Source organism: Rhinopithecus roxellana, chromosome 3 (genome assembly GCF_007565055.1).
Source record: "Rhinopithecus roxellana isolate Shanxi Qingling chromosome 3, ASM756505v1, whole genome shotgun sequence".
Taxonomy (NCBI): Eukaryota; Metazoa; Chordata; class Mammalia; order Primates; family Cercopithecidae; genus Rhinopithecus; species Rhinopithecus roxellana.
The window spans coordinates 14,683,932-14,707,040 of record NC_044551.1 but is presented as its reverse complement, the minus strand read 5'-3'; the positions used below and the strand labels follow the sequence as shown (position 1 = coordinate 14,707,040).

Here is a 23,109-nt window from a genome sequence, read left to right as displayed (position 1 = left end):
GCGGCGGCCGAGACTCCGCTTCCCAGGGAGCCGCGCGGCGTGTCCACTTCCGGCAGGCGGCGGGGCCCGGAAGCGGCGCGCGGGGCCGGCGAATCCGGCGGCGCCAGGTCGGAGCGGGGCCGGAGCATGCGGGGCGGCGGGCGGTCTGCGGCGCGCGGCGCATTCGTTCCCCCGCGGCGGTGGCGGCGGCGCGCGGCGGCTCTCCAGTGAGCGGCGGAAGCCGGAGCGGCGGGCTGGGTGCCGGGCGGGCGGAGCCCGCGGCTGAGAGGCGGGCGGGCCGGGGGCGCCGGGCGCGAGGCAGCCATGTGGAGCGGCCGCAGCTCCTTCACCAGCCTGGTGGTGGGCGTGTTCGTGGTCTACGTGGTGCACACCTGCTGGGTCATGTACGGCATCGTCTACACCCGCCCGTGCTCCGGCGACGCCAACTGCATCCAGCCCTACCTGGCGCGGCGGCCCAAGCTGCAGGTGAGCGTCCGCGGGGCTGGCGGCCGGGGGTCGGGCGGGTTGGGGTGGTGGCCACTCCTCCAGTCCCCAGACGCCGCTGTCGCGTCTTAGTTCGGAGCTGTGGCCGCGCGAGTCGAGATGGAACCTTTCCTAGTTCCCCAGTGGCCAGGTCTTCCGCCCTCCGACTGGCCGTGGGATGCGTGTGCGTCCTGCCAGGGCCTGGCCGGGCTGACTCTTGACGCCCCCTCCTTTCCAGCTGAGCGTATACACCACGACGAGGTCCCACCTGGGTGCTGAGAACAACATCGACCTGGTCTTGAATGTGGAAGACTTTGATGTGGAGTCCAAATTTGAAAGGTATGGTTGTAGGACAAAATGCCAGTGAAAGGGAAAACATTACTTGTGTTCAGATCGTTTAAAAGTTAGCTTTCTGTACCCAACGTGTTTACCTTAGAGGACTAGTCTTACCGAGTGTCTCGAAGTGGTAGAATATCGTAAGTGGAGGCCTATGCCTGGCCTGTAAACATTCAACCTGGAAGGTGACAGGTGATGAATGTCGTTTGGGAGGTAGCTCTCAGCAGAGTCTGATGGCAGTGGGACGTCCTGCAGCGGGGAGGCTCCGAAGGAGCAGGGGCCAGGCTTGGTGAACCAGTTGAGAGCGGACAGCTCTGTAGTTTCACTACCGGGCCGACTTGTCTTTTCCTGGTGGAAGTAGTTCGCTTAAGTTACTTGTGAAGGAAAAGGGATGGGGATGGAGGAAGCAATTTTGTAGAAAGTCATAATTAAGTGACATGTGACGTTAGAATAGATCAATGTCCAAATATGTAGAGTAACTTAAAAATTACATCTAACATATGGCCTAATTTTTTTTAATTGAATAATGTTAACTATGATTTGCTTCTCACAAGTCGACCATTTCCCTTCATTGCCTGGGAGGTATCTGAGAGAGAATAATGAAAGCTTGAGACTCTTGCTGGACTCCACGCCCTTGAGGCGGCCAGTCCCTGTAGGTAGCTGGAGGCACTGGCAAGGCGGTTTCTGCCTGGCCTCTTTGGGCCTGTGATCTCAAGCCAGTTGCTGCCCTCTCTCTGCCTCCATGAAATAGAGGCCAGAAGTGCTGGCCTGGTCACCAGTCGGTTGTAGCTGCCCACACCTTTCAAAAATGTTCAGGATTCATCTGCATTGGGTTTAATTTCCCAGACAGGAATACTACCTTTTCCATGCTGGGCCCTGGACCAGTTACCAAGGACAGCTAATGAGGTTTTCCATTTGACCTGGCACAGTGTCAGCCTGGAGGTAGCGGGGAGAATGAGCATTCTGACACAGCCCCACCTCAAGTGTCTCTGAGTGCACATTCCATCAGAGATACACAGCCCTGCACCCCCACCTAAAGAGAGACACTTAAGATGTCCTGGTGGAGACGGATTCTTTCTTGGGTAGTGGGGAGCCATGGATGCCTTTGGTTTCTCATTAGAACTTTGGCCATAAGTTTTTTTTTTTTTTTTTTGAGATGGAGTCTCGCTCTGTTGCCAGGCTGGAGTGCAGTGGCGCCATCTCTGCTCACTGCAACCTCTGGCCCCCGGGTTCAAGTGATTCTCCTGTCTCAGCCTCCAAAGTAACTGAGACTACAGGTGCCCTCCACCACGCCTGGCTAATTTTTGTATTTTTAGTAGAGACAGGTTCACCATGTTGACCAGGCTGGTCTCAAACTCCTGACCTTGTGATCCGCCTGCCTTGGCCTCCCAAAGTGCTGGGATTACAGGCGTGAGCCGCCGCATCTGGCCAACCATAAGATTTTTTTTTTTTTTTTTTGAGGCGGAGTCTCGCTCTGTCGCCCGGACTGGAGTGCAGTGGCCAGATCTCAGCTCACTGCAAGCTCCGCCTCCCGGGTTTACGCCATTCTCCTGCCTCAGCCTCCTGAGTAGCTGGGACTACAGGCGCCCGCCACCTCGCCCGGCTAGTTTTTTTGTATTTTTAGTAGAGACGGGGTTTCACCGTGTTAGCCAGGATGGTCTCGATCTCCTGACCTCGTGATCCGCCCATCTCCGCCTCCCAAAGTGCTGGGATTACAGGCTTGAGCCACCGCGCCCGGCCCTACCATAAGATTTTTAAGGAGAGACTGGGCACAGTGACTCACGCCTATAATCCCAGCAGTTTGGGAGGCCGAGGCGGGAGGATCACTTGAGCCCAGCGGTTCGAGACCAGCCTAGGCAATGTGACAAAACCCCAGCTCTACAACAATTTTCAAAGTTAGCCGGGTGTGGTGGCACACACACCTGTAGTCCCAGCTACTCGGGAGACTGAGGCAGGAGGTCCCTTGAGCTCAGGAGGTTGAGGATGCAGTGAGCTATGATTGCACCCCCTGCAGTTTCAGCCTGGTGACAGCGAGACCTCGTCTCAAAAAAAAGACTTTTAGGCCGGGCGGGTGGATCACAAAGTCACAAGTTCAAGACCAGCCTGGCCAACATAGTGAAACCCCGTCTCTACTAAAAATACAAAAAATTAGCCGGGTGTGGTGGTGTATGCCTTTATCCCAGCTACTTGGGAGGCGGAGGCAGGAGAATTGCGTGAACCTGGGAGGCGGAGTTTGCAGTGAGCCGAGATTGCGCCATTGCTCTTCAGCCAGGGTGACAGTGCAAGACTGTCTCAAAAAAAAAAAAAAAAAAGACTTTTAAAGAGGAAGAAGAACTCATGTAACCATCAACAGGTGGCATGTGAGGTTTTCCATGGGGCTGTAGCATGGACAGTCGGACTCTAGCGTGCAGGTGAAGAGCCAAGCGCCTGGTCCGAGGCCTACAGTTCTAGCAGCTCACCAGGCCTTTCCTCAGCTCGCACTGGAGGCCGCGCAGTCAGGGCAGACAGGCTTAAAAGTCAGTCCTTTGTGGCTGATCGTCTTTTTATCTTTAAAAATGCAACGCCCAAAAAAACTACCCACATTAAATTTCTGAGACTCCAGTAGCAGGCATATGGAGCCCTCGCGGCTGCTGCCCTTCGTTTCAGAGTTCTGGGATTCAGTGTGTATGGTCAGCTGGTATCCTGGCCAGGCCCAGAAGCTGCTTTCCCCCTGGCTGCTTCAGCCCTGTAGCCTCAGGCGGGTCATTGACCTCTCAGCCTCCTGAGATGGAGGCAGGAAGTGCGGGCCCTTTTGCTTTCAGCTGTAGGCGCCCACACTTGTGCCGAGTTCTCAGGACACACACACCCAGGACTCGTAAAGCCCCAGGCAGGTGGGTTTCATTTTTGGTACTTCTGAGCTGAAATTAGAAGTTATTCAGCTCAGAATAACTAATTTCAGCTGAAATTAGAAGCTGAAATTATAAAGTTGTTTTATAAAGGTATTTGAATAGTTTCTAGAGACAGAATATAATATGTATGTAGTGCAAATGGTGGTTCTGTTTCAGGACAGTTAATGTTTCTGTACCAAAGAAAACGAGAAACAATGGGACGCTGTATGCCTACATCTTCCTCCATCATGCTGGGGTCCTGCCGTGGCACGACGGGAAGCAGGTGCACCTGGTCAGTCCTCTGACCACCTACATGGTCCCCAAGCCGGAAGAAATCAACCTGCTCACTGGGGAGTCTGATGCACAGGTGAGGTCTTCGTGGGTCACTGACAACAGGCTGTGCCGCGCCGTCAGAACGGATGTGTCTGTCTCCACACAGGCAGGCGATGTCTGGGGCTCCAGTGACTTTGTTGGGAGTAAAGCCATTGGAATGTTACTGGCATGCATTTCTGACTTTCAGCTGAGTCATATCCATGAGTTTGCAGACAAGTTTTATCTAAAATTAGGGACAGTTGAAGTGGTCGCTGGCATTCTTTATGCAGAGTCCCTCAGGGAGTGGGCCTTCTCAGCGTCTGGAGGCACCTGCTGCACTTGGTGGGATGGAGCGCTGGTCCTGCAGGGCTGTCCTGCAGCCTCGCACCAGGAGCTGGGCTCATTCTGCGTTCTGTGTAGGACTGGACTATTCCTAGATGTTTATTCTAAGAACGTAACTGGAGATGCTGGAAAAGGTAGAGGTACAAGTTGTAGTTTGTACATCTGTAGAAAGGTGTATGCACAAATAGAAACTGGAAGTCACTTAAGTGATCATGAACACAGGCCAAGGATAAAGCAAGGGAATTCTGATACCCACCTTTGTGTTGAGTGGAAAGTGAGATAATTTGCAAAACAAGGCTGGGCGCCGTGGCTCATGCCTGTCATCCCAGCACTTTGGGAAGCTGAGGTGGGTGGATCACCTGAAGTCAGGAGTTCGAGACTAGCCTAGCTAACATGGCGAACCCCGTCTCTACTAAAAATACAAAATTAGCTGGGCGTGGTGGCGTGTGCCTGTAATCCCAGCTACTCGGGAGGCTGAGGCGGGAGAATCGTTTGAACCCTTAAGGTGAGATGGCACCACTGCATTCCAGCCTGGGCGACTGAGGGAGACTCTGCCTCAGAAAAAAAATCTACAAAACAAGAAAGATGGCAGCTTTCCAGGAAGAGGCTGTGAAATTGTTGCAGACAGAAAGAGAGGTGTCTCGGGGTTGGTGTGGTTTTGAAAGCCCTGCCAACACCTGCTCCTGCCTCTCCCCAGTTTGCATCTGTGTCTCCTCGGGAACAGCCCGCACCTGCCCCTCTCCATGTCCCCCTCATCCGGGGCCCGCATCTCCGCACCAGTGTCCTGAAAAGTGGGTGGGGTGATGGGGACGTAGCATGTAGTGCAGGGAGCCTCCCTTCCAGGTAGCAAATGTGAGGAGGTGTGAAAAACCATTTGTAATGTAAATTATTGCTAAACTGTATCTTTAGGTAGGAAAAGGGTAAGATCATAGTGTTTCCTAGGATGTATCAGATCTGAAACGAGCTAAGATTTCCCTGTCAGTCAGTGTCCCTTTGAAGTTTAACTTCATTTAAGAGCCGTGCATAGTCCTCAGTGTGTCTCCTGCTTTAGGCAGCCCCACATGCTTAGTTTCAGAAGCCGACTCCCTCTCAGTCTCCTTACAGCCACCGGGCTGTGTGAGCTCTGGACTTGCACAGTCTTCTGCCAAGCTCAGGGGGCTCTCACCCTCTCAACTTCTGAGAAGTGGGCCCACTTAGTTGAGAACCCCAAAGAAGGAATTGGTGAGATCCATGACCACATGTTGCAAAGCAGCACCCCCTGGCTTCCATGTTGATAAGGATTGGGGGTGTTTGGTGAGAGTCTGGAGGAATTGGCAGCTGTGGGGCCACTGTGCCCTCTCTGCTGGGCTCTCCCCCAGTTGTGCCCGTGCATGGCTGTCTGTTCATGGGTTAGGATGCTGACCCTGCTGTCCCAGGCACGGTTTTCTGTCCTAGCATTGGCCTCTGTTTTCCTCACTTAGCAGCAGCTCGAGGCGGAGAAGAAGCCCACGAGCGCCCTGGATGAGCCAGTGTCCCACTGGAGACCGCGGCTGGCACTGAATGTGATGGCAGACAACTTTGTTTTTGACGGGTCTTCCCTGCCTGCCGATGTGCATCGGTACATGAAGATGTAAGTGGGGCCCCAGAGCTGGAGCGCCGGCGGGAGGGTGCTGGGATCGTGGCTGGCCAGAACCCACCAGCGGGCCACTCCTGCCTCCTGGAGTCCCTTCTGTGGCGAGGCACTCGCTGCCTGGGCCCCCCAGCTCTTCCCACTTCCTCGTTGAGGTTGTGCTGCTACTAGAGGGCTGGAAGGGAGAAGAAAGGAGTTCAAGCTGGAGCATGCTGCCCTCTGCTCCTGGCTGGCGAAGGCTTCCATGGAGAGAAAATGGAAGGTGCTGACGGGAGTGTGTTGCTTTGCTGCCCTTGTGATTTTTTAACTTGGCTCATTTAGATTTACTTAAAAGTTAACCTTTAGATTATTAGTTTAGTATAACTTGTCATCAGTTAAATACAATTATTGGAATTTACGTATTTGGCCACCTGAGCTCACCCCGTGTCTCCCATGTGTTGGGGATCCCCCCCAACTCCCACACCACAGCTCCGTCTCCTAGGTGGCTGCAGGTGACTTGCCCTTCCAAGTGTAGCGGCCACATCCTGGGATTGCTCCATGTCCGTGCGCAGAGAGCCCTGGGCTCTGCTGTACGGCCTTGTCCCTGCAGTTCCCCCTAGTGGCCGTGGAGGCATTTTCCCACCTGTGGCCGTCACTTCGTGGGGAGTGGGTCTCAGAAGCGTGCATATGTTGTCAGGCTCTCTGATTCTGTTTGGGGAGGCTGTGCCCTGGGGTCATTGTGACTGAGAAGCAGCTGAGGGTGGTGTTGGGGGGACTTCTCTGGGGTAAACCCGGTGCCTGAATGTATTGATTCATTGAAAGGGAAAAACCTTGGACTGACTTTGGAAAGTTGTGGTTTAATCCCAGGATCCAGCTGGGGAAGACCGTGCATTACCTGCCCATCCTGTTCATCGACCAGCTCAGCAACCGTGTGAAGGACCTGATGGTGAGTGACGCCTCTGCCCACTGGTTGTGCAGCTGGCGAGACTGATCCCAAGACTGGCCTCGCAGCCCCAGCACCCTAATGGACAGGGCCATTGCTGACATGTAGCACGGAGCTTTTACCTGTGCTGGGAAGCACTGCCTTCGGGCGTGGGAGGGCTGTGACGGGGGGCGGCCCTGGTGGTGCGCTGGGTTTGCTGTTGGCTGGCTGCGGGGTCCTCCTGAGCCTCTGGATGGTCGCTGGTGAAAGGCCCCTGAAAGATTGTTTATGCAGCGCCTAGAGGCCAGGCGCCTGAGCGCCGTGTAAAACCGCATCTGCGTGCAAGCTCTGGTGTGCCATGTAGGTTAATTCAGAGTGTCCTGAGCAAACTCCTGCTTTCCCCGCCAGGGCTGGTCCTGCACAGGCGGCCAGAGGAGCGGGTGACAGCCTTCCTCAGCTCTGGGGGTGACCCCTGGCAAGGCAGAAGGCCTGTGCGGGAGGGAAGTGGCTGCTCTCTGGGCTCTGGCGCCATGTGGTTATGGGCAGTGACGACGCCTGCTCTCCCAGGGTTGCTTTGAGGGGAGATGAAATGTGGCCACCCTTCGGCCAGTGTCGAGACTCACAGAAGCAGTTAATATTTAATGTCCCTTGCTGCACATGCGGCACTGTGCTAAGCACTCTGTGAACCTTTCTGTGATTGTGCTGGGAGCTGTGGCGTCGTTTCACGGATGAGGTTATTTGGGGTTCAGAGGTGAAGACTCAGCTGGGGCCCTGCAGGATCACCGCTCTGCCTTGCCTCCCTGCAAGCTGTCGCTGTCACTCTGGACCACCCAGTAGGAGCCAGGCCGCTTGACTTAACGGCTTTCGGCAGCTCTGAGGCGGGCCCTTTCCCCATTTTTGTTGAGGAAACAGTCCTGGGGAGAGCAGGGAGCTTGCTGGGGTGCAGCTGGGAAATTGGGGTGTGGCCACCTGACTGCTTTGATCTCTGCCCAGGCCCTGCTGCCTCCTGCTGACTGTGGCTCTCAGAACTGTCGCTCTGTACAGCTGTTCCCTCAGACCCCTTGTGGTCCCTAACACTGCCTCCTTCACTTCTGGGGTCACTGATTGCTCCTATACAACCTGCAGACTGGGGGCCGGACAGGCAGTGACTGGTGAGCAGGTCTGGTGTTCCAGCCTCTCCCTAAACAGTTTCTCTGTCAGCCCCTGCAATTCCAGTGCCTTTCTCTGTTTGCTGGAGTTTGCTGGTGTGCTGCTGAGAAACCTCAGGACAGCAGGTTCTGCTAAAATGCCCCGTACGGAGTTGTGTGAGCTGTGGCACCAGCCCGTGGTCGCCTCTTGTGAGGCCTCATGCCGCTGACTCCTTGTAGGCATTCAGAAGAAGGTGGAAGGGGCAGGCGGCTGCAGAAGGCTGCCCTGTGTGTGTGTCTGCAGATCTGTCTGTTAGAGGCCCAGGGCAGGCTTTGTGGCACAGCTGTGCCAGTGGTGGCCCGCCCTGCAGTAGTTATGGAGACACGTGCCGACAGCAGCTTCCCGGAATCCCGGCCTCTCATGTGCTGTGTCTCTGTTGCTGTGTCTCACTTGGGGCCAGATTTGAGAGGTGCTGTCTTAAGAGAGGAAGCAGGCAGCTGGGACGCAGCAGGCGCAGGAAGTCGGCACCTTCTGTGGCTGGGCCCGGCACTGCCAGATGGAGCAGGCAGTGACACCCTTCAGACACGCTTGGCAGCTCGAGGGGTGCCTGGAGGACACCATCCACATGCACTGATGCCACTTGGCTGCGTGGGGCGCCCTGACAGCTGCTTTTAGGGCAACCTGGCACCTGCTGGTTGTGGCTCTGACTCCACCACACTCTTGACACCAGCAGTGCCTGCCATGGCGGGTCAGGGCGTGAGGCAGGGCGGGTGGATTAGAGCACAGCCCTCGCTGGACGTTCCAGCATGTGGAGGGTGGCGCACACCGGGTGTGGTCACTATGCATGTGCTGTAGGGTGTGGGCTTGCCCCTGTGAACCCGTTCCTTACCCTCCTACCTCGGTGCCCTGGGACCTGGCCTGCAGCCTGTGTGCATGAGGCCCCGGCGGGCCGCAGGACTAAGCTTATTGTTCTGAGGCCCACACATCCACCCCACTGCCCGTGCTAGCTCTGCGTTCCAGAAGCCTTCTTTTGTCCCCATGGCCACCGCCTGCTCCGTGCTTTAGGCCCTGAGGGCACTTTGCCCATGTGCTGCAGGGCTGTGCGTGTCCCGTGGCCTCAAACTCTTAGGACAAACCAGCGCTCTGCAGGCCAAGCTCAGCGCTGTATGCTGTGCGGTGGATTCCTAGCAGATGTGGGTGGCAAGCATCACTTCCAGGGAACCAGGACTTGTGCACTTGAAATTGAAGGGGCACGTGCAGCAGAACAGTCCAGGCACTGCTAGCACTGCTGAACTCACAGGGTCCTAGTGGTGGTGGGAACCTCCCTGTGCTGGGACACAGCACGCTGGGGCCTGGGTCCTGTGGTGACAGAAGGAGGGACCTCAGGATGCCTGCTGGGTCCCGTCATGTCTGACCTGGTGCCACACAGGGATGGGAAGGGGGATGGCAGGGTTGACGAGGGCTGCCAGGCAGCTGGGCGCAAGGGTGTGAGGCCAGGGCCCTCAGTGTGGCTGTCTTCATCAGGTCATAAACCGCTCCACCACCGAGCTGCCCCTTACCGTGTCCTATGACAAGGTCTCGCTGGGACGGCTGCGCTTCTGGATCCACATGCAGGACGCCGTGTACTCCCTGCAGCAGTTCGGTACGTGCCGCACACGGCTGGCGTCGGGATGAGGCTGCCATGGAGCCCCCCGGGCGTCTGAGTGCAAATCCTGACACAGGCTGGGGCCTCCATGCCTCCTGCTGCAGATGCTCACACAGATGTTGAATCGGAGGCTCAGCAGCGCCTGCCTCACTTCTCTCCTTGGAGATGACCTGGTTGATTGTCTGGAAATTGGCTTTATTAAGAACATAATATGTGAAATGCCATGATTTTGGTCAAATGAACCTTAACTCTGTTGACGAGATTTATTTATTTATTTATTTATTTATTTTTGAGACAGAGTCTCACTCTGTTGCCCAGGCTGGAGTGCAGTTGCGCAATCTCTGCTTACTTCAGCCTCCACCGCCCAGATTCAAGCGATTCGCATGCTGCAGTCCCTCCAGTAGCTAGGATTTACAGGCGTGTGCCACCACGCCCGGCTAATTTTTGTATCTTTAGTAGAGATGGGGTTTCACCGTGTTGGCCAGGCTGGTCTCAAACTCCTGACTTCAAGTGATCCACCCACCTGAGACTCCCAAAGTGCTGGGATTACAGGCATGAGCCACTGTGCCCGGCCTAAATTTTTATATTGAAAACTGTATTTGTAATGTTAGGTAAGATTGATATTGCCTGTTTTATGTTGTGTGGTTTTTTTTCCTTGGCAGGGTTTTCAGAGAAAGATGCTGATGAAGTGAAAGGAATTTTTGTAGATACCAACTTGTACTTCCTGGCGCTGACCTTCTTTGTTGCAGCGTTCCATGTGAGTCGTCCGCCAGGAGGGCTTGCCACAGGCACTGGGGAGGCTCCCTGGGTCCCAGGCCTCCTGCAGGGGCCCTGGACCTGGGGTTTGTGGGCGCCGTCCAGCCCTGTGGCCCTCAAGCGTCTGCTCCCATTGCTCAGCAGCCAGCACTCCTGACACTTGGCGACCATTGCCCCAGTGGGCAAGTTCTCCCAGTTCTGTAAAGGGAGGGACCATAGAGCTCCATCCACAGCCTTGGGGACTTGGGGACTTGAGCTGTGCTGTGCTGGCTTTGGGGGCGGTTTTGAGAAGGATCCAGAGTACTCTGAGCAGTGTCCACACCAGTGAGATGAGCAGGTGCAGGCATCTCACTCTCCCCTGTCCAGGCCCCGACCCCATGCATGCCCATGCAGAGGTGGGCAGCTTCTGGCAGAAAGTACTTGTACAAATTCTAACACACTGATTTTTAAATGTAAAAAGTCCTGTGTGTATACAGTAGTCCCCCTTTATCCTCATCCGGTGTGTATACAGTAGTCCCCCCCATCCTCATCCGGTGTGTATACAGCAGTCCCTTATCCTCATCTGGTGTGTATACAGTAGTACCTCATCCTCATCCGGTGTGTATACAGCAGTCCCTTATCCTCATCTGGTGTGTATACAGTAGTCCCCCCTTATCCTCATCTGGTGTGTATACACTAGTCCCCCCTTATTCTCATCCGGTATGTATACAGTAGTTCCCCCTTATCCTCATCTGGTGTGTATACAGTAGTCTGCCTTATCCAGTGTGTATACAGTAGGTCCCCCTTATCCTCATCTGGTGTGTTTACGGTAGTCTCCCCTTATCCTCAGGAGATAGGTTCAAAGACCCTCAGTGGATACCTGAAACCAAAACCTAGAAAGACTGGTTTTTCTTCTAAATATATATATTATATAATGCTTATGATAAAGTTCAGTTTATAAATGAAGCACAGTAAGAGATTACCAATAATAACTGGTAACAGAAACAGGACAGTACACTGTAATAAAGTAACATGGGTGTGGTCTCACTCTCAGAATATCTCATCGCACTGCTCTGTGGGTAACAGCGAACTATGGGTAAAGCAAGGCTACTGTGCTCTTTATTTTCGCCTGTGGAGTTGAGCTGCTAGAGGAGAGCCATCCTTGTGGCTGTTAGGCTGGCCTTTGGTAAGGCTAGAAGGGTGAGGAGGCACCCAGGAGTGCAGCTGGCACTGGTTCTGAGTGCCTGGGAGTTTGGCTGCCCATCAAGCTAAAACTTTCTAAAGCCACATTGGAGAATTAAATGATTTTTATTAAAAGGTCGATGTCTCTAAGGATGAGCTCATGCATGGTTAGGTTTTTTTAAGTTTTTTTTCTTTCGGAGATAGGTCTCACTATGTTGCGCAGGCTGGTCTCAAAACCCTGGGCTTAGGCAGTCCTCCGGCCTTGGCCTTGCAATAGCCAGGACCACAGGCATGGGCCACCACGCCCAGCCCCTGCATTTCTAGCACAGTTGAGAGGTAAGGCTGCCCGGAGTAGGCACAATCCGAGAGCAGGGTAGGGACGCCCAGCCAGCCCCACAGTCCAGGGAATCCAAAGCCTCCAATTGCCTGTGGGCCTTTCCAGCAATTCAAGTCAAAGATAAGTGTTATTTCAGAATGGTCCCTGCAAAGCCTGCCTGGGCACTCTAGGTTCTGACAGGACATGGCAGGCCGGGCACATAGAGGTGCGGGTCCTGAGTATAGACATCTGTCCTGATGCGTCCCGAAGCTGAGCACACCTGCAGTCTCACGGTCACACAGGAGGCCTCTATCTCTGTCTCACAGGAGATAGAAACAGGAGATGTGAGTTGCTGTCATGTGTGTTCTCTTTAGCTTCTCTTTGATTTCCTGGCCTTTAAAAACGACATCAGTTTCTGGAAGAAGAAGAAGAGCATGATTGGCATGTCCACCAAGGCAGGTAGGCGCCCTGGACGTGGACCTGCTCAGATCCTCTGCCCCGGGGATGCTCCCTGGAGCCTGCGGTTGAGGGCTGCCCGCCTCATTCCTGGCTGCAGACACAGCGCCGGGTGTGTGCTTGGCTCTTGAGAAGCCTCTGAGACCAGGCACTGTAAAACCCCGAGAGCCTTTGCGGCAATTGCAGTGGGACTGTTGGAGGCTGCGCAGCTCAGGGCCTAGCTGCAAACTGGTATGTGTGTGGTGTGACTGCCGGAGGCTGCATAGCTCAGGGCCTGGCTGTGGACTCTGGCGTGCATGGGGTTTGGGCCTGGGCTGTGGGGAGTGAGAAGCATGGACCTCTGGAGCCTTCCCGGCTGCTCACGGGCGCTGAACGGGGCTGGGGCCTCACATCCCCTGTCTTAGTTCCCTCGCCCTGTCCTTCCTCGGGTCTTCCTTCCCCAACCAGCGCAGGCCTGGGTATGTGGGGCCTCTCAGGTGATGGCAGTTGATAGGCCCATGGTGCTGTGCCCGGCAGCGACGGAGTGTGCAACTGTTAGGTGGGGTGGTCAGGGACCCCTGAGGCCAGGCAGCCCGGGCAGGAGGCCTGCCAAAATCTGGGACCAGTGTTCCTGGCCAGGAGTGCCTGCCATGGTTAGGGGGCCCAAGTGAGTGAGGGTCCTCCTGACCTTGCAGAGGTGGAGGTTGTTACAGTGGGGTGGGGAGCGGCAGTCTGGACGGGGCGAGGCGTTGGCGGTGTGAGGACGAGGAGTGGATGAGTCCTGTTGGTTAGGAGTGAGGAGTGTTTGGCGGTGTGAGGACGAGGAGTCGGTGAGTCTTGTTGGTTAGGAGTGAGGAGTGTTCGGCTCCAGTATCAGAGACCCAAACACGTTGTTTTTCTCACATGGAAAAGATGCCCAAGCAGGTGGCCCTGGCTGCCTGGGGGCCCTGCCGTGCTCTGTGGTGGTGTCTCCTAACCCTAATGCCTTTCCCGGCGTCCCGGGTTGGGGTGGGCAGCAGACAGCGCTGTGGCCATGACCACTGTTTGTCATGTGGCTCCATGGATCTGCTTCCCCTGCCTGCCCTGGGGGTTTGCGGGAGGAGGTAGACATGTTGAATAAGCTGGAGTGGTTGTTAAGGTACAGGCTGGGGAGGAAACACGTCCAGACTTGAAAAGCCACGCGCTTATCACAGAACTAGCATAAGACCTGCCTGGAAGCAAAGCTGTGCTGGCTCCGTCATCCGATCTCTGCCCACGTTCCATGCTCGTTTGCAAGTGTGGCTCAGACACGTGTTTGTGGAGCTGGTGTGGGGCCGGCTGTTCAGTTCAGTAGCCTTCAAAACACTTTCCTGGCTGCTGAATACTTCCCTGTTCTTTTTGAACAGGGTAACATGGACTGGGGAGTACCTGAAGCTTCTTGGGCGTGGGGGTTGGGATGGGGGACTGGGGGTATGTGTGCGACTTGGGGGCACACAGGCGGGGTCTGGCCTGCACCCCCTCCCAGCCCGACCGTCCTGTCCCCAGTGCTCTGGCGCTGCTTCAGCACCGTAGTCATCTTCCTGTTCCTGCTGGACGAGCAGACGAGCCTGCTGGTGCTGGTCCCGGCGGGCGTTGGAGCCGCCATCGAGGTGAGTTCCAGGCAGTGACCTGAACTGTCTGAGGTCCATGGGCCTCCACGCACTCAGGAAAGGCTTTCAGCCCCAGCATGTGAGACCTTCCGTGGAAGCCTGCGTGCTTGTTCCTGACGGCCTCAGTGTTCTGGAAGCTGTGGAATGGCAGGCAGCGGCTATAAAGGCTTTGAACACGTGGAGAGCAGGGAAGTGGGTGTTCTGATGGCGCCAGCTCCTGAGGCCCTGTCCACCAAGCAGAGTGTTTTTACGTGTTTGAGAAATCCCACCACGCGCAAAGCAGAGGCATAAACCGTGGGGCCTTGAGAGGCTCGTGCTGTGGCTGCAGAGCTGAGCACGGCGGCCAGGTGGGCAGTGACGGAAATCACTAGGTGCCCTGTGGTCCAGCCCTGGTTGTTCCGGAGCTCAGAAAAGCCAGCCAAAAGGGAGCCTCGTGGGGCAGGGCCAGCTTGGGAGCAAAACTTGAGGGGGATGATGGCCCCCGCCGTTGGTGGCCCATTTGTGGGTGGGAGCCTGCACGGCCGTCATGCCTGTTGAGGAGGAGCTGGATTAGATGGTGCTGGAGCACCACAGGCGGGGCCCTCCATAGGTACGAGTCACAGTGCCACGCCCGGCTCAGGCACCAGTCCTCTGTGAACAGTGCCTTCCAAGGATGCAGCCAGGTGGTGGCGGCTCTCAGAAGAGGGCCTGAAACAGGCTCCATGGCTGCCCAAGTGCCAGGCAGAAGGAGGTGGGGGCTAATTTGGGTGCAGGCAGGGTGGTTTAGAAAACCGCACTTGCATGCTGGTTTTGTCGTCTGCTGGTCGGTGGCTGTGCAGCCCACCTGACCAGGTACACCTGCCGGGTGTGGGTTAGAGGCCCAGGTCCGGCCCCCACCATTCTGCCCTGAGCAGTGGGAGGGACAGGAAGAGGACAGTGGGCTGGGCGGGGCCGTGGGCGGCAGGTCCTCCCCGTTACCGTCTGGGTCATTCATTCGGGGTCTTGTGGCCTTGGAAGATTAAAGGAGCTATTTCCTGATTTCTCCCCTCAGCTGTGGAAAGTGAAGAAGGCATTGAAGATGACTATTCTTTGGAGAGGTCTGATGCCCGAATTTCAGGTAGGATTTAACTGTAGTGGCTGAACCCCACGCCCTCTCTGAAGAGTGTGGTTTTGCCCCCTGCGCGCAGAGTAAAGTGGCCATCCGCGGATGAGTCACTGCGGGCCTCTGTCGGGAGCCTCCGTGGTGGAGGCAGCACTGGTTTCTGATTGCAGCCACTCTCTTTGCCTGAGGACTCCCCAGTCATGTACCCAGTTCTGACCCTCTTCAATGCAGATGGCAGCGCTTCTGGGCCTGAGCTGGCCTCTGGGAGAAAGGACGCTGGCTGGCCAGCGGGAGTGCTTCATTTGGCACCTTGCCTAGAGCACGCTCCCGAGGCTGGTGCTGACTGGGGTCAGTACAGTCCTGGCAATCCCCAAGTGAGCAAGCCCCTGCCTCTTGTGGCTGCCCCAGTGCCTGGGTGCTCATGAGGCCCCTAGGCACATGAGGGCGGGGCAGAGCTGGAGTTGAATCGCAATGCCCACAGATGGACCTTGATTGAGGCAGGGCCATCAGCAGTCACGGCTGAGATTTTCCATGCTGTGGGCAGAGGAAGGGCAGGAAGCCCAGCAGATGCAGCGCAGCCACTGTGTTCCAGCCTGGCCCCGTGACTCCTGGCCGGCTGGTTCAGAGCATTGTCGGCTGTGCCTGTGCCCTCTGCAGTGTTCTCACTGTGAAGCAGCGGCACTGAAAACCGAGCTCCCCAACGAGGAACAGCAATGAGGCCGCGCTGTCCCCGCTCAGGCTTGCGGGACCCAGGGCCAGGGTGAGGTGGGAAGGGTCCATGCAGATCCCTGTCCTCTGGGTCCTCTCCTCGGCCGGTAGGGACCTGAGCGCCCTCTGTAGCAAGGCCTGGGTCAGCTCTGCAGCCATGTGTGACGCCCCTTAGTCACAGCTCACCTGTGCTCAGATCCTCCCTGAGTCTGTTAACATCCCTGTGTTGAATTTCACAACAGTTTGGCACTTACAGCGAATCTGAGAGGAAAACCGAGGAGTACGATACTCAGGTAAGTCACGTGTGGTTCAAGGCACGTGCATGCCGGGCACATCTCACACCCTCCACGACGGGGCTCTGGCTGTCACTGCTCAGTGCGGAGTCTCCTTGGAGCACGGGTCAGCCCGCCTTGAGCAGGGATCGCAAGAGTGAACACACAAAACCCAAATTTCTTACTGGGAAGGGTGGGGGCTTGCAGAGATGCTCATTCCCCAGTCCTTACAGGCACAGCCTGCCTGTGTCACCGTATAGTGGGGTATTTTCATCGTTTGTAAGTCACATTTGCCAGGCAGCTGACGCAGGCCTTGGTGTCTGCTGTGGTTGCTGGGAACGCACTTGCTGTCACCAAGGCCATAACGGCCTCGGCAGCACAGTGGCCTGGAGGATTGGCCCCAGAAGCACAGAGCATCACCTTTCCCCAGTGCTGTTGGGGGAGCTGGAAGTCTCAGGTTCAAGTTAAAAGAACATTTCTGCACAGGAATGATTGTGGTTTGGTTTAATGTTCACCAACTTGTATCTAACTTTCATGGAGTTGTAAAGCTGAAATCAATAGATACAGCTGGCAATGTAACTACATTACTTAGTAGACAGTTTTTTCAGGTGTTTTTCTATTATGTTTATTGATCTGTTGTGGGTTGGTTGGTTTTGACCAGCCCGAATTGATCTATTATTGTTAACTAGTGCCTGTAGTTATACCCGGGCTGTGGCGTGTGCGGTGCCTCCCAGTGCACGAAGCCCTACGTGCGCCCCTCACACCACCCGCCCCCTTTCAGAGCAGCCCTGCCGCCCTGAGTGCTGTAGCTCGTTCTGTCTGTCCCTGTCGTAGTGAGCTCCATGCAGTGCATTTACACAGGCCTGGCGTTTGGGCCTCTAACTGGAAGCTCCCTTTGTTCCCTGTAGGCCATGAAGTACTTGTCATACCTGCTGTACCCTCTCTGTGTCGGGGGTGCTGTCTATTCCCTCCTGAATATCAAGTATAAGAGGTAGGAAGCCACATACGCTTCACCTGCTGCGTCTTTCCCGAGAAAGCCATTTGGATGACTGAGCCAGAGCAGAGTGCGGCTGGAGGGCAAGCTAGGGGCCAGGGCACTTGGGCGAGTGCCTGGGAGGGGTCCTGACCCTGTAGCTGCGCACAGTGCGCTCTGGGCCTCAGTGTCCCCCCCGGTAAGGTGTAGCTGAGAGGACTGACTCCGGCCACCAGGCTTCATGGGAAGCTTGGCCCTGAGCTGAGAGGGGTCCTGGAGTCCCTGGCCTCCGCTGTGCGGGTGGGATGCTGGCCCTGAGCCGAGAGGGGATGGAGCCCCCAGCCTCTGCTGCCCGAGCATGGTGCTGGCCCTGAGCCAAGAGGGGTCCTAGAGCCCCTGGCCTCTGCTGCCCGAGCAGGCTGCTGGCCCTGAGCTGAGAGGGGTCCCAGAGCCCCCGGCCTCTGCTGCCTGGGTGGGGGCGCTCAGCGCTGTCTCCAGCTTGAGAACCAGGCTCAGCACTGCTGCTCTTGGCTGCCCAGCTGCAGTGAGAACACCTGGGGGTTTTTTTTAGAGAATTTTTAATGAAAGAATTATTTTTCATCAATTTAATACAGATACTAAGCTATGCAAGAAATGGGACTTCTCCTTTTTTTTTCCATTTCAGCTGGTACTCCTGGTTAATCAACAGCTTTGTCAATGGTGAGTCCATGTGCTTCCCTACTTCAGTAATGGTATTTACAGCAGGCACCAATTTAATTGTTCTCACCCTGTAACCCAGTGTGGCAGGTGCCTCTGCGGTGTCCAGGGCTCCCCTGAGCCTGTGAGCAGATAAAGCCCCGCATAGCTTCACAACAGTGACTGGTTCTGAGAAACAGGTCCTTGTACAAGCGACAGGGAGTGCTTACACCAGATGCGGCAGCCACTCCACGCCAGGCTGTGTGGTGCAGCCGCCTGGTGTACGTGTGCGTTGCTAATCACAACAGCGTTGTGTGTGTGGTACAGGACTGTTGTCTGTTTTCTTCATGAAAACAAGTAAACTTAAGCATTAAAACAACATCATGTATGTCTGGTTCCTTAGAGCAAATGGAAGCACCAGGCTCTCCTGCCGATGCACGGTGGGGACCCCGCAGGGCCCTGTGCTCGGGGCCACATGTCCTGGGAGGCCCGCCCGCCCCCACCTGCCCCAGGTGGCACCTTCAGCTGCATGGGCTGCTGTGTCCATCCCCCCGCCCCACCAGACCAGCCCTGATCGCAGCTTTGTGGTCTCTTTGGGAAGTGGTCCCGTGAGCATTAAGGGCGAGGGCCTGTCTGGTGCAGAGCAGGTGGGACCCGCACTGCCGTCCTGCCCTGTGGGAGTCCCACCTTTGACCCCTGGGGCAGGACCCTGTGGGTCGGGAGGCCGTGTCCTCAGCCCCAGGGTGCTCCAGCGCCCTCACTCACTGGACCCCATGGGCAGCAGTTACACTGATTAATAAATAAAAGAGCTTTGCTCTCCAAAGTTGTCGTAGACTCTTGATGAACTTACCAGCCAGGAAGTTGCTTCACACAGTGACAGACTCTGAAGTTGTCTGGATAGCAGACCTTGTTTTCTGCCCGCTATGCACAGACGTGGCAGCCCGGCCCTCCACGCCTCGTGAGTGCTGTCTGTCTTTCTGCAGGGGTCTATGCCTTTGGCTTCCTCTTCATGCTGCCCCAGCTCTTTGTGAACTACAAGGTAAGGTGGTGTGTGCTGCCTGCGGCCTGGGCCCCATCTCCTGTGCTGCCGGCAGCTGACCTGTGCCTGTCTCTCGTGTTTCAGTTGAAGTCAGTGGCACATCTGCCCTGGAAGGCCTTCACCTACAAGGTGAGTGTGACAGTTGGCGAGGAGTCCCTTCTCACTGAGCAGAGCATGGTTCCATTTGCTCTAAGGAACCAGACTGAGCAGAGCATGAGTGAGGGCGTCTTCCAGCCAGCAGCATTACCAGGGCAATCTCTGCCCAGAGTGCATCTGCAGCCGTCCCTTTCACTGAAAAATATTAAGGTGGCTCCTTTAAAAACGGAAGAGCTGTAGAGAACTTCAGACCCTGAAAGACTGGGGTTCTCTCACTTGTCACAGATTTGGTTTTTTTTTTTTAGTTTTTATGTTTCTTCTTAGGACGTGTGTCAAGACACAGACCCCTGTGGCCCAGTAACCGGTGCCTGGGGATAGTAGATTCAGGCCTCCCAGGCAGGAATGGAAGCTCCCATGGGCCATGGCCATTCCCCGTGGGTAGAGCTGTGGAGGGCCCCTTGGCTCCGTGTGGGATTAGAAGTGCCTCAGCATTGCAGGCGGAGCTGAGTTAATGGGACGTGATTTGCACTTTACTGCAGTCAAGTACAAGCTCCCAGAGGAAAGGGCAATGCTCGGGCAGCTCTCCCCTTGGCTCTGTCTCGGGCAGCTCTGCCCTTGGCTCTCCCCTTGGCTCTGGTTTCAGGCCATTCTCTTTGGGTTCCCCAATGTGGGTGGGAGCCTGGGCGAGACCTGCAGTGTGTCGGGTGCCAGCGGCTGTGGGGAGCCCCTGAGGGAACAGAGCGTCGTGTCTCCACTTGCTGGCTTTCTGCTCTTTTCATTGTTGCTGTGAATAGTTCCAGTTAGTTAGTTCCAAGTATCTGCCAAAAGCCATTTGCTTGGTTAGGTTACCAGAAACAATAGGATTCCAGTCCCAGCAACTGGGGTTCACCTTCCTCCCGTGTGGCCCTGCAGGCTTTCAACACCTTCATTGATGACGTCTTTGCCTTCATCATCACCATGCCCACGTCTCACCGGCTGGCCTGCTTCCGGGACGACGTGGTGTTCCTGGTCTACCTGTACCAGCGGTGGTGAGTGCAGCTGTGCATGCTCAGCTCCTGGTCCGTCTCAGCAGCGTGGCGCTGCTGCTAAACAGGATGACGGCTTTCATAGCACCCTGCGCCTGTTTGTCCATTTGAGGGCAAAGATAATTTGCGGGTGGTGGTTTTTCCTGTCTTGCCTAAACTTGGGTTCCAGTTGCCCATGATACGACCTGGCAAGAAACTGTTGCAGCTCTGTCTCCTCATTGTGCTTTAGAAATGCTCGTTTCTATGTGAATTATTGATTAGCCACTGAAAGCAAATTTCTCTCCTTAAGCTATTTACTTATTCACAGTCATTGCTATTGAGCAGGACAGAGACTGTAGCACGACTAATCCATACTTGGCACTAGCCTCGAAGTGTCCAGCTGGCAGTCCTGGGGTCCAGGTCTCCAGCGTCGGGAACAGGCTCTGGGCCACTCTTAGGCTGTGTGTCCCTGCAAGGCAGAATGTTACTGGAGAGCTTGCTCACCTCAACATTGGCCACACCCCTTAAACCAGCCACCCGGGTTTCTGAAGACGACATTGTGTTGACCTCCCAGCTTGGCCTTCAGGTCGAAGGCTGATGGCTAAGGAAAAGGCTTTGTGGAATTTTCTAAATGCAGAGGCTCAGGCCCCACCCCGGCCTCAGAATTTTCTAAACGCAGAGTCTCAGGCCCTACCCCGGGCCTCCTGCTTCCCTCCAGGGCTGACATCTGCCCTCTCAGTCAGCAAGAGCTCCCTCCAGCTCTGCTGTGCCAGGGTAGGAGCCAGGGATCTGGGGCTCCCCTCAGGAGCGTTGTATCCGGACCACTGCAAGCACTGCCCTCACCTCCCGTCCTGGCCCCAGGACCTTGTCCAGGGGTGGAAGGAGTGTGTGTCACCCCCAAGGCCTGTTGCCAAGTGTCTCAGAGCCTCCTGGCTGTGTCCTTTCTCTGGCCCTCGAGGTCCCTCTTCCCATCTCCCCCCGCCCTGACCAGGAGGCCACCACTCATACACCATGGCTGTGACACTTTCCTGTGCCCTCCCCAGGCCATGGCCCCCCTCAAGGCCTGGGGCCATCCGACTAGTGCTGGAGAGAGGTCCTTTTCCCCCAGGTCGTCCTGGGGGGTCCTGCCTAGGTCTGGGCTGCCGGCCCTTGGGGAGCGCAGTGCTTCCGTCCCCGCCTGTCTCCGCACGCGGCCTCGTCCCCGCCTGTCTCCACACGCAGCCTCGCCAGGTGTTTCAGAGCCTCTGTCCCGGCCAGTGTGAGACTGGCATTGTTCGGCCTGTTTTAACTCTTTGTTCAGGTGCAGTTGGCACATCCACACAGTGGCGCGTGGCCTCCCTTGCCTAGCTCTCCAGGCCTGGCCGCCGGCTGCCCACCCACCCCCTTGCTGTCTCATGCAGCCCCTGCACTGGAGCTCCCGCTTGGGTCTCAGCAGGAAGGACTGTTTCCCTTTAAGCAACACTCACACAGGGCTTGGTTCCCGTCCCCCGTTCACCATTCTCAGATCCCCCAGTTGGCCTCCTGCCCCCTGCAGAGCATGGGGTTGTCCAAGCCATGGAGTCCCGGATGCTGCTGTGCCTGGCGTGGTTGTCACTCTTCAGGGTCCCATCTCAACCGTGAGCCCTTCAGGTGGCTCCCACGTCCTCGCAGGTGGCCCAGGGTGTGCCTGAAACTGTGCTACACTCGGGCTCTGTGTGTTTCTGGTTCCAGACCTGCCAACGGTGTTTGGCCAGGACCACAGGGACCTTGGTGGGCAGCAGGTCCATTTTTAAGCTGAAGCCCTCACGCCACAGCTTCCTCATCCATACCTAGGAGTGATGTTGGCAAGGCCTCTGGGGCTCTCAGGATCAAAGGTGGCGGCAGTGTCCTGCCAAGTGTTCACAGCTGAGGAGACGCGCTCCCTGAACATGGCAGTTCCTGTTGCGATCGCTCGGGTCTCCATGATTCCACAGTTCCCAGAAGGCAGCCAGTGCAGCCTCTGGGTCCTCCGTTTGGCCAAGCTTCCCTTTCCTTGAAAGCAGTGCGCTGGCCTGGCCATGCCGAACAAAACACAACTCAGAAATCCCTCCTCAGCCCTCAGCAGTAAAACTTCTGAGGATTAGACTTTTTAGTTAATTTGCTCACTGTGGCCGCTCACTGGAAAATAAATCAAGGATGCCAAGTCCTCCTCTTAGGAAAATAGCCCCTGCAGTGGGGTTTGCTGATGTGCTCATTTGTGTCGTTGTAGGCTTTATCCTGTGGATAAACGCAGAGTGAACGAGTTCGGGGAGTCCTATGAGGAGAAGGCCACGCGGGCGCCCCACACAGACTGAAGGCCTCCCAGGCTGCCGCTGGCCACGTGCGACTTGAATTGTCCATGAGTATTTTTGGAAGCCTTTGGTGGAATTCGCAGACATTGCATTTTCTGTGTTGCCAAAATCGCTTTGGACATTTCTCAGACATCTCCCAAGTCCCTCACATCAGATTTGGAGCTGGTGGTGCTCACGGTGCCCCCACATGTGAACGTTTGTCTTGGTCACAGAGCTGGGCGCTGCCAGTCACCTTGAGCTGTGGTGGCTCCCGGCACGCGAGTGTCCGGGGCTCGGCCATGTCCTCACACTGGCAGGTGCGGGAGCCCTCACAGGCAAGGGGGCTGTCGGAGTTCCATTTCAGGTGGTTTTCTAAGTGCTCCTTATGTGAATTTCAAACACATACGGAATTCATTCCGCGTGGACTCTGGGATCAAAGGCTCTTTCCTCGTTTGTTTGAGAGTTGGTTGTTTTAAAGCTTAATGTATGTTTCTATTTTAAAATAAATTTTTCTGGCTGTGGCATTTTTCTTGACCTGGTATAATAAAAGTATTTCAGATATTTGAGTTTAACCCTTTTCCAGAAAGTAATACATAATATGGATTTATTTATGCATTAAAAGAGCAAATTTACAGAGCCCTTCCCAAGCCTTTGAGTCATGAGTGTTCTTACATACTTAGCATCTCAGTTATTTAAGACTAAATTATTGTACAGAGCCATGACCCGTCGGGTCAAGCCTATCTTGCCCTAGGTTGAGACAGAGAGGGAGAAATGGAATAGAAAGATGGGTAGAGAACTGCTGGACTCCGTGTGCAGTAAAGTTTCATATTTGCTGAAGTTCTTGTGGGGTTTGTTCTCAGCCCACAGCAGCCTCCACCTCCCACGTTCACGTGATCGATGCTCCTGCCTCAGCCTCCTGAGTAGCTGGGACTACAGGTGTGCGCCACCACATCCAGCTTTTTTGTATTAATATTTTTAGTAGAGATGCGGTTTTGCCATGTTGGCCAGGCTGGTCTCAAACTCCTGAACTCAAGTGATCACTCGCCTTAGCCTTTTGAAGTGCTGGGAGTACAGG

The 23,109-nt window shown here is 55.6% G+C and overlaps 1 protein-coding gene across 5 annotated transcripts; it reads left to right on the top strand.

The window, feature by feature from the left end:
* Nucleotides 1–45: 45 nt before the first annotated feature.
* CLPTM1L (CLPTM1 like) lies at nt 46–22,672 on the top strand. Of its 5 annotated transcripts, none has more exons than XM_030927121.1 (17): nt 46–465; nt 701–801; nt 3,843–4,032; nt 5,783–5,928; nt 6,775–6,853; nt 9,482–9,599; nt 10,265–10,359; nt 12,210–12,294; nt 13,795–13,898; nt 14,929–14,994; nt 15,930–15,980; nt 16,868–16,950; nt 17,597–17,631; nt 18,591–18,646; nt 18,731–18,775; nt 19,655–19,770; nt 21,974–22,568. In XM_030927121.1, exons 1-17 carry the CDS (start codon nt 304–306, stop codon nt 22,056–22,058), a joined length of 1,617 nt encoding a protein of 538 aa, XP_030782981.1. In that variant the 5' UTR covers nt 46–303; the 3' UTR covers nt 22,059–22,568. The 5 variants fall into 5 exon arrangements, with proteins under 5 accessions (XP_030782981.1, XP_030782979.1, XP_030782978.1 ...); XM_030927120.1 differs by having other exon boundaries at nt 304–465; nt 5,780–5,928; nt 21,974–22,672; XM_030927119.1 differs by having other exon boundaries at nt 18,591–18,775; nt 21,974–22,672.
* The last annotated feature ends 437 nt before the right edge of the window (nt 22,673–23,109 follow it).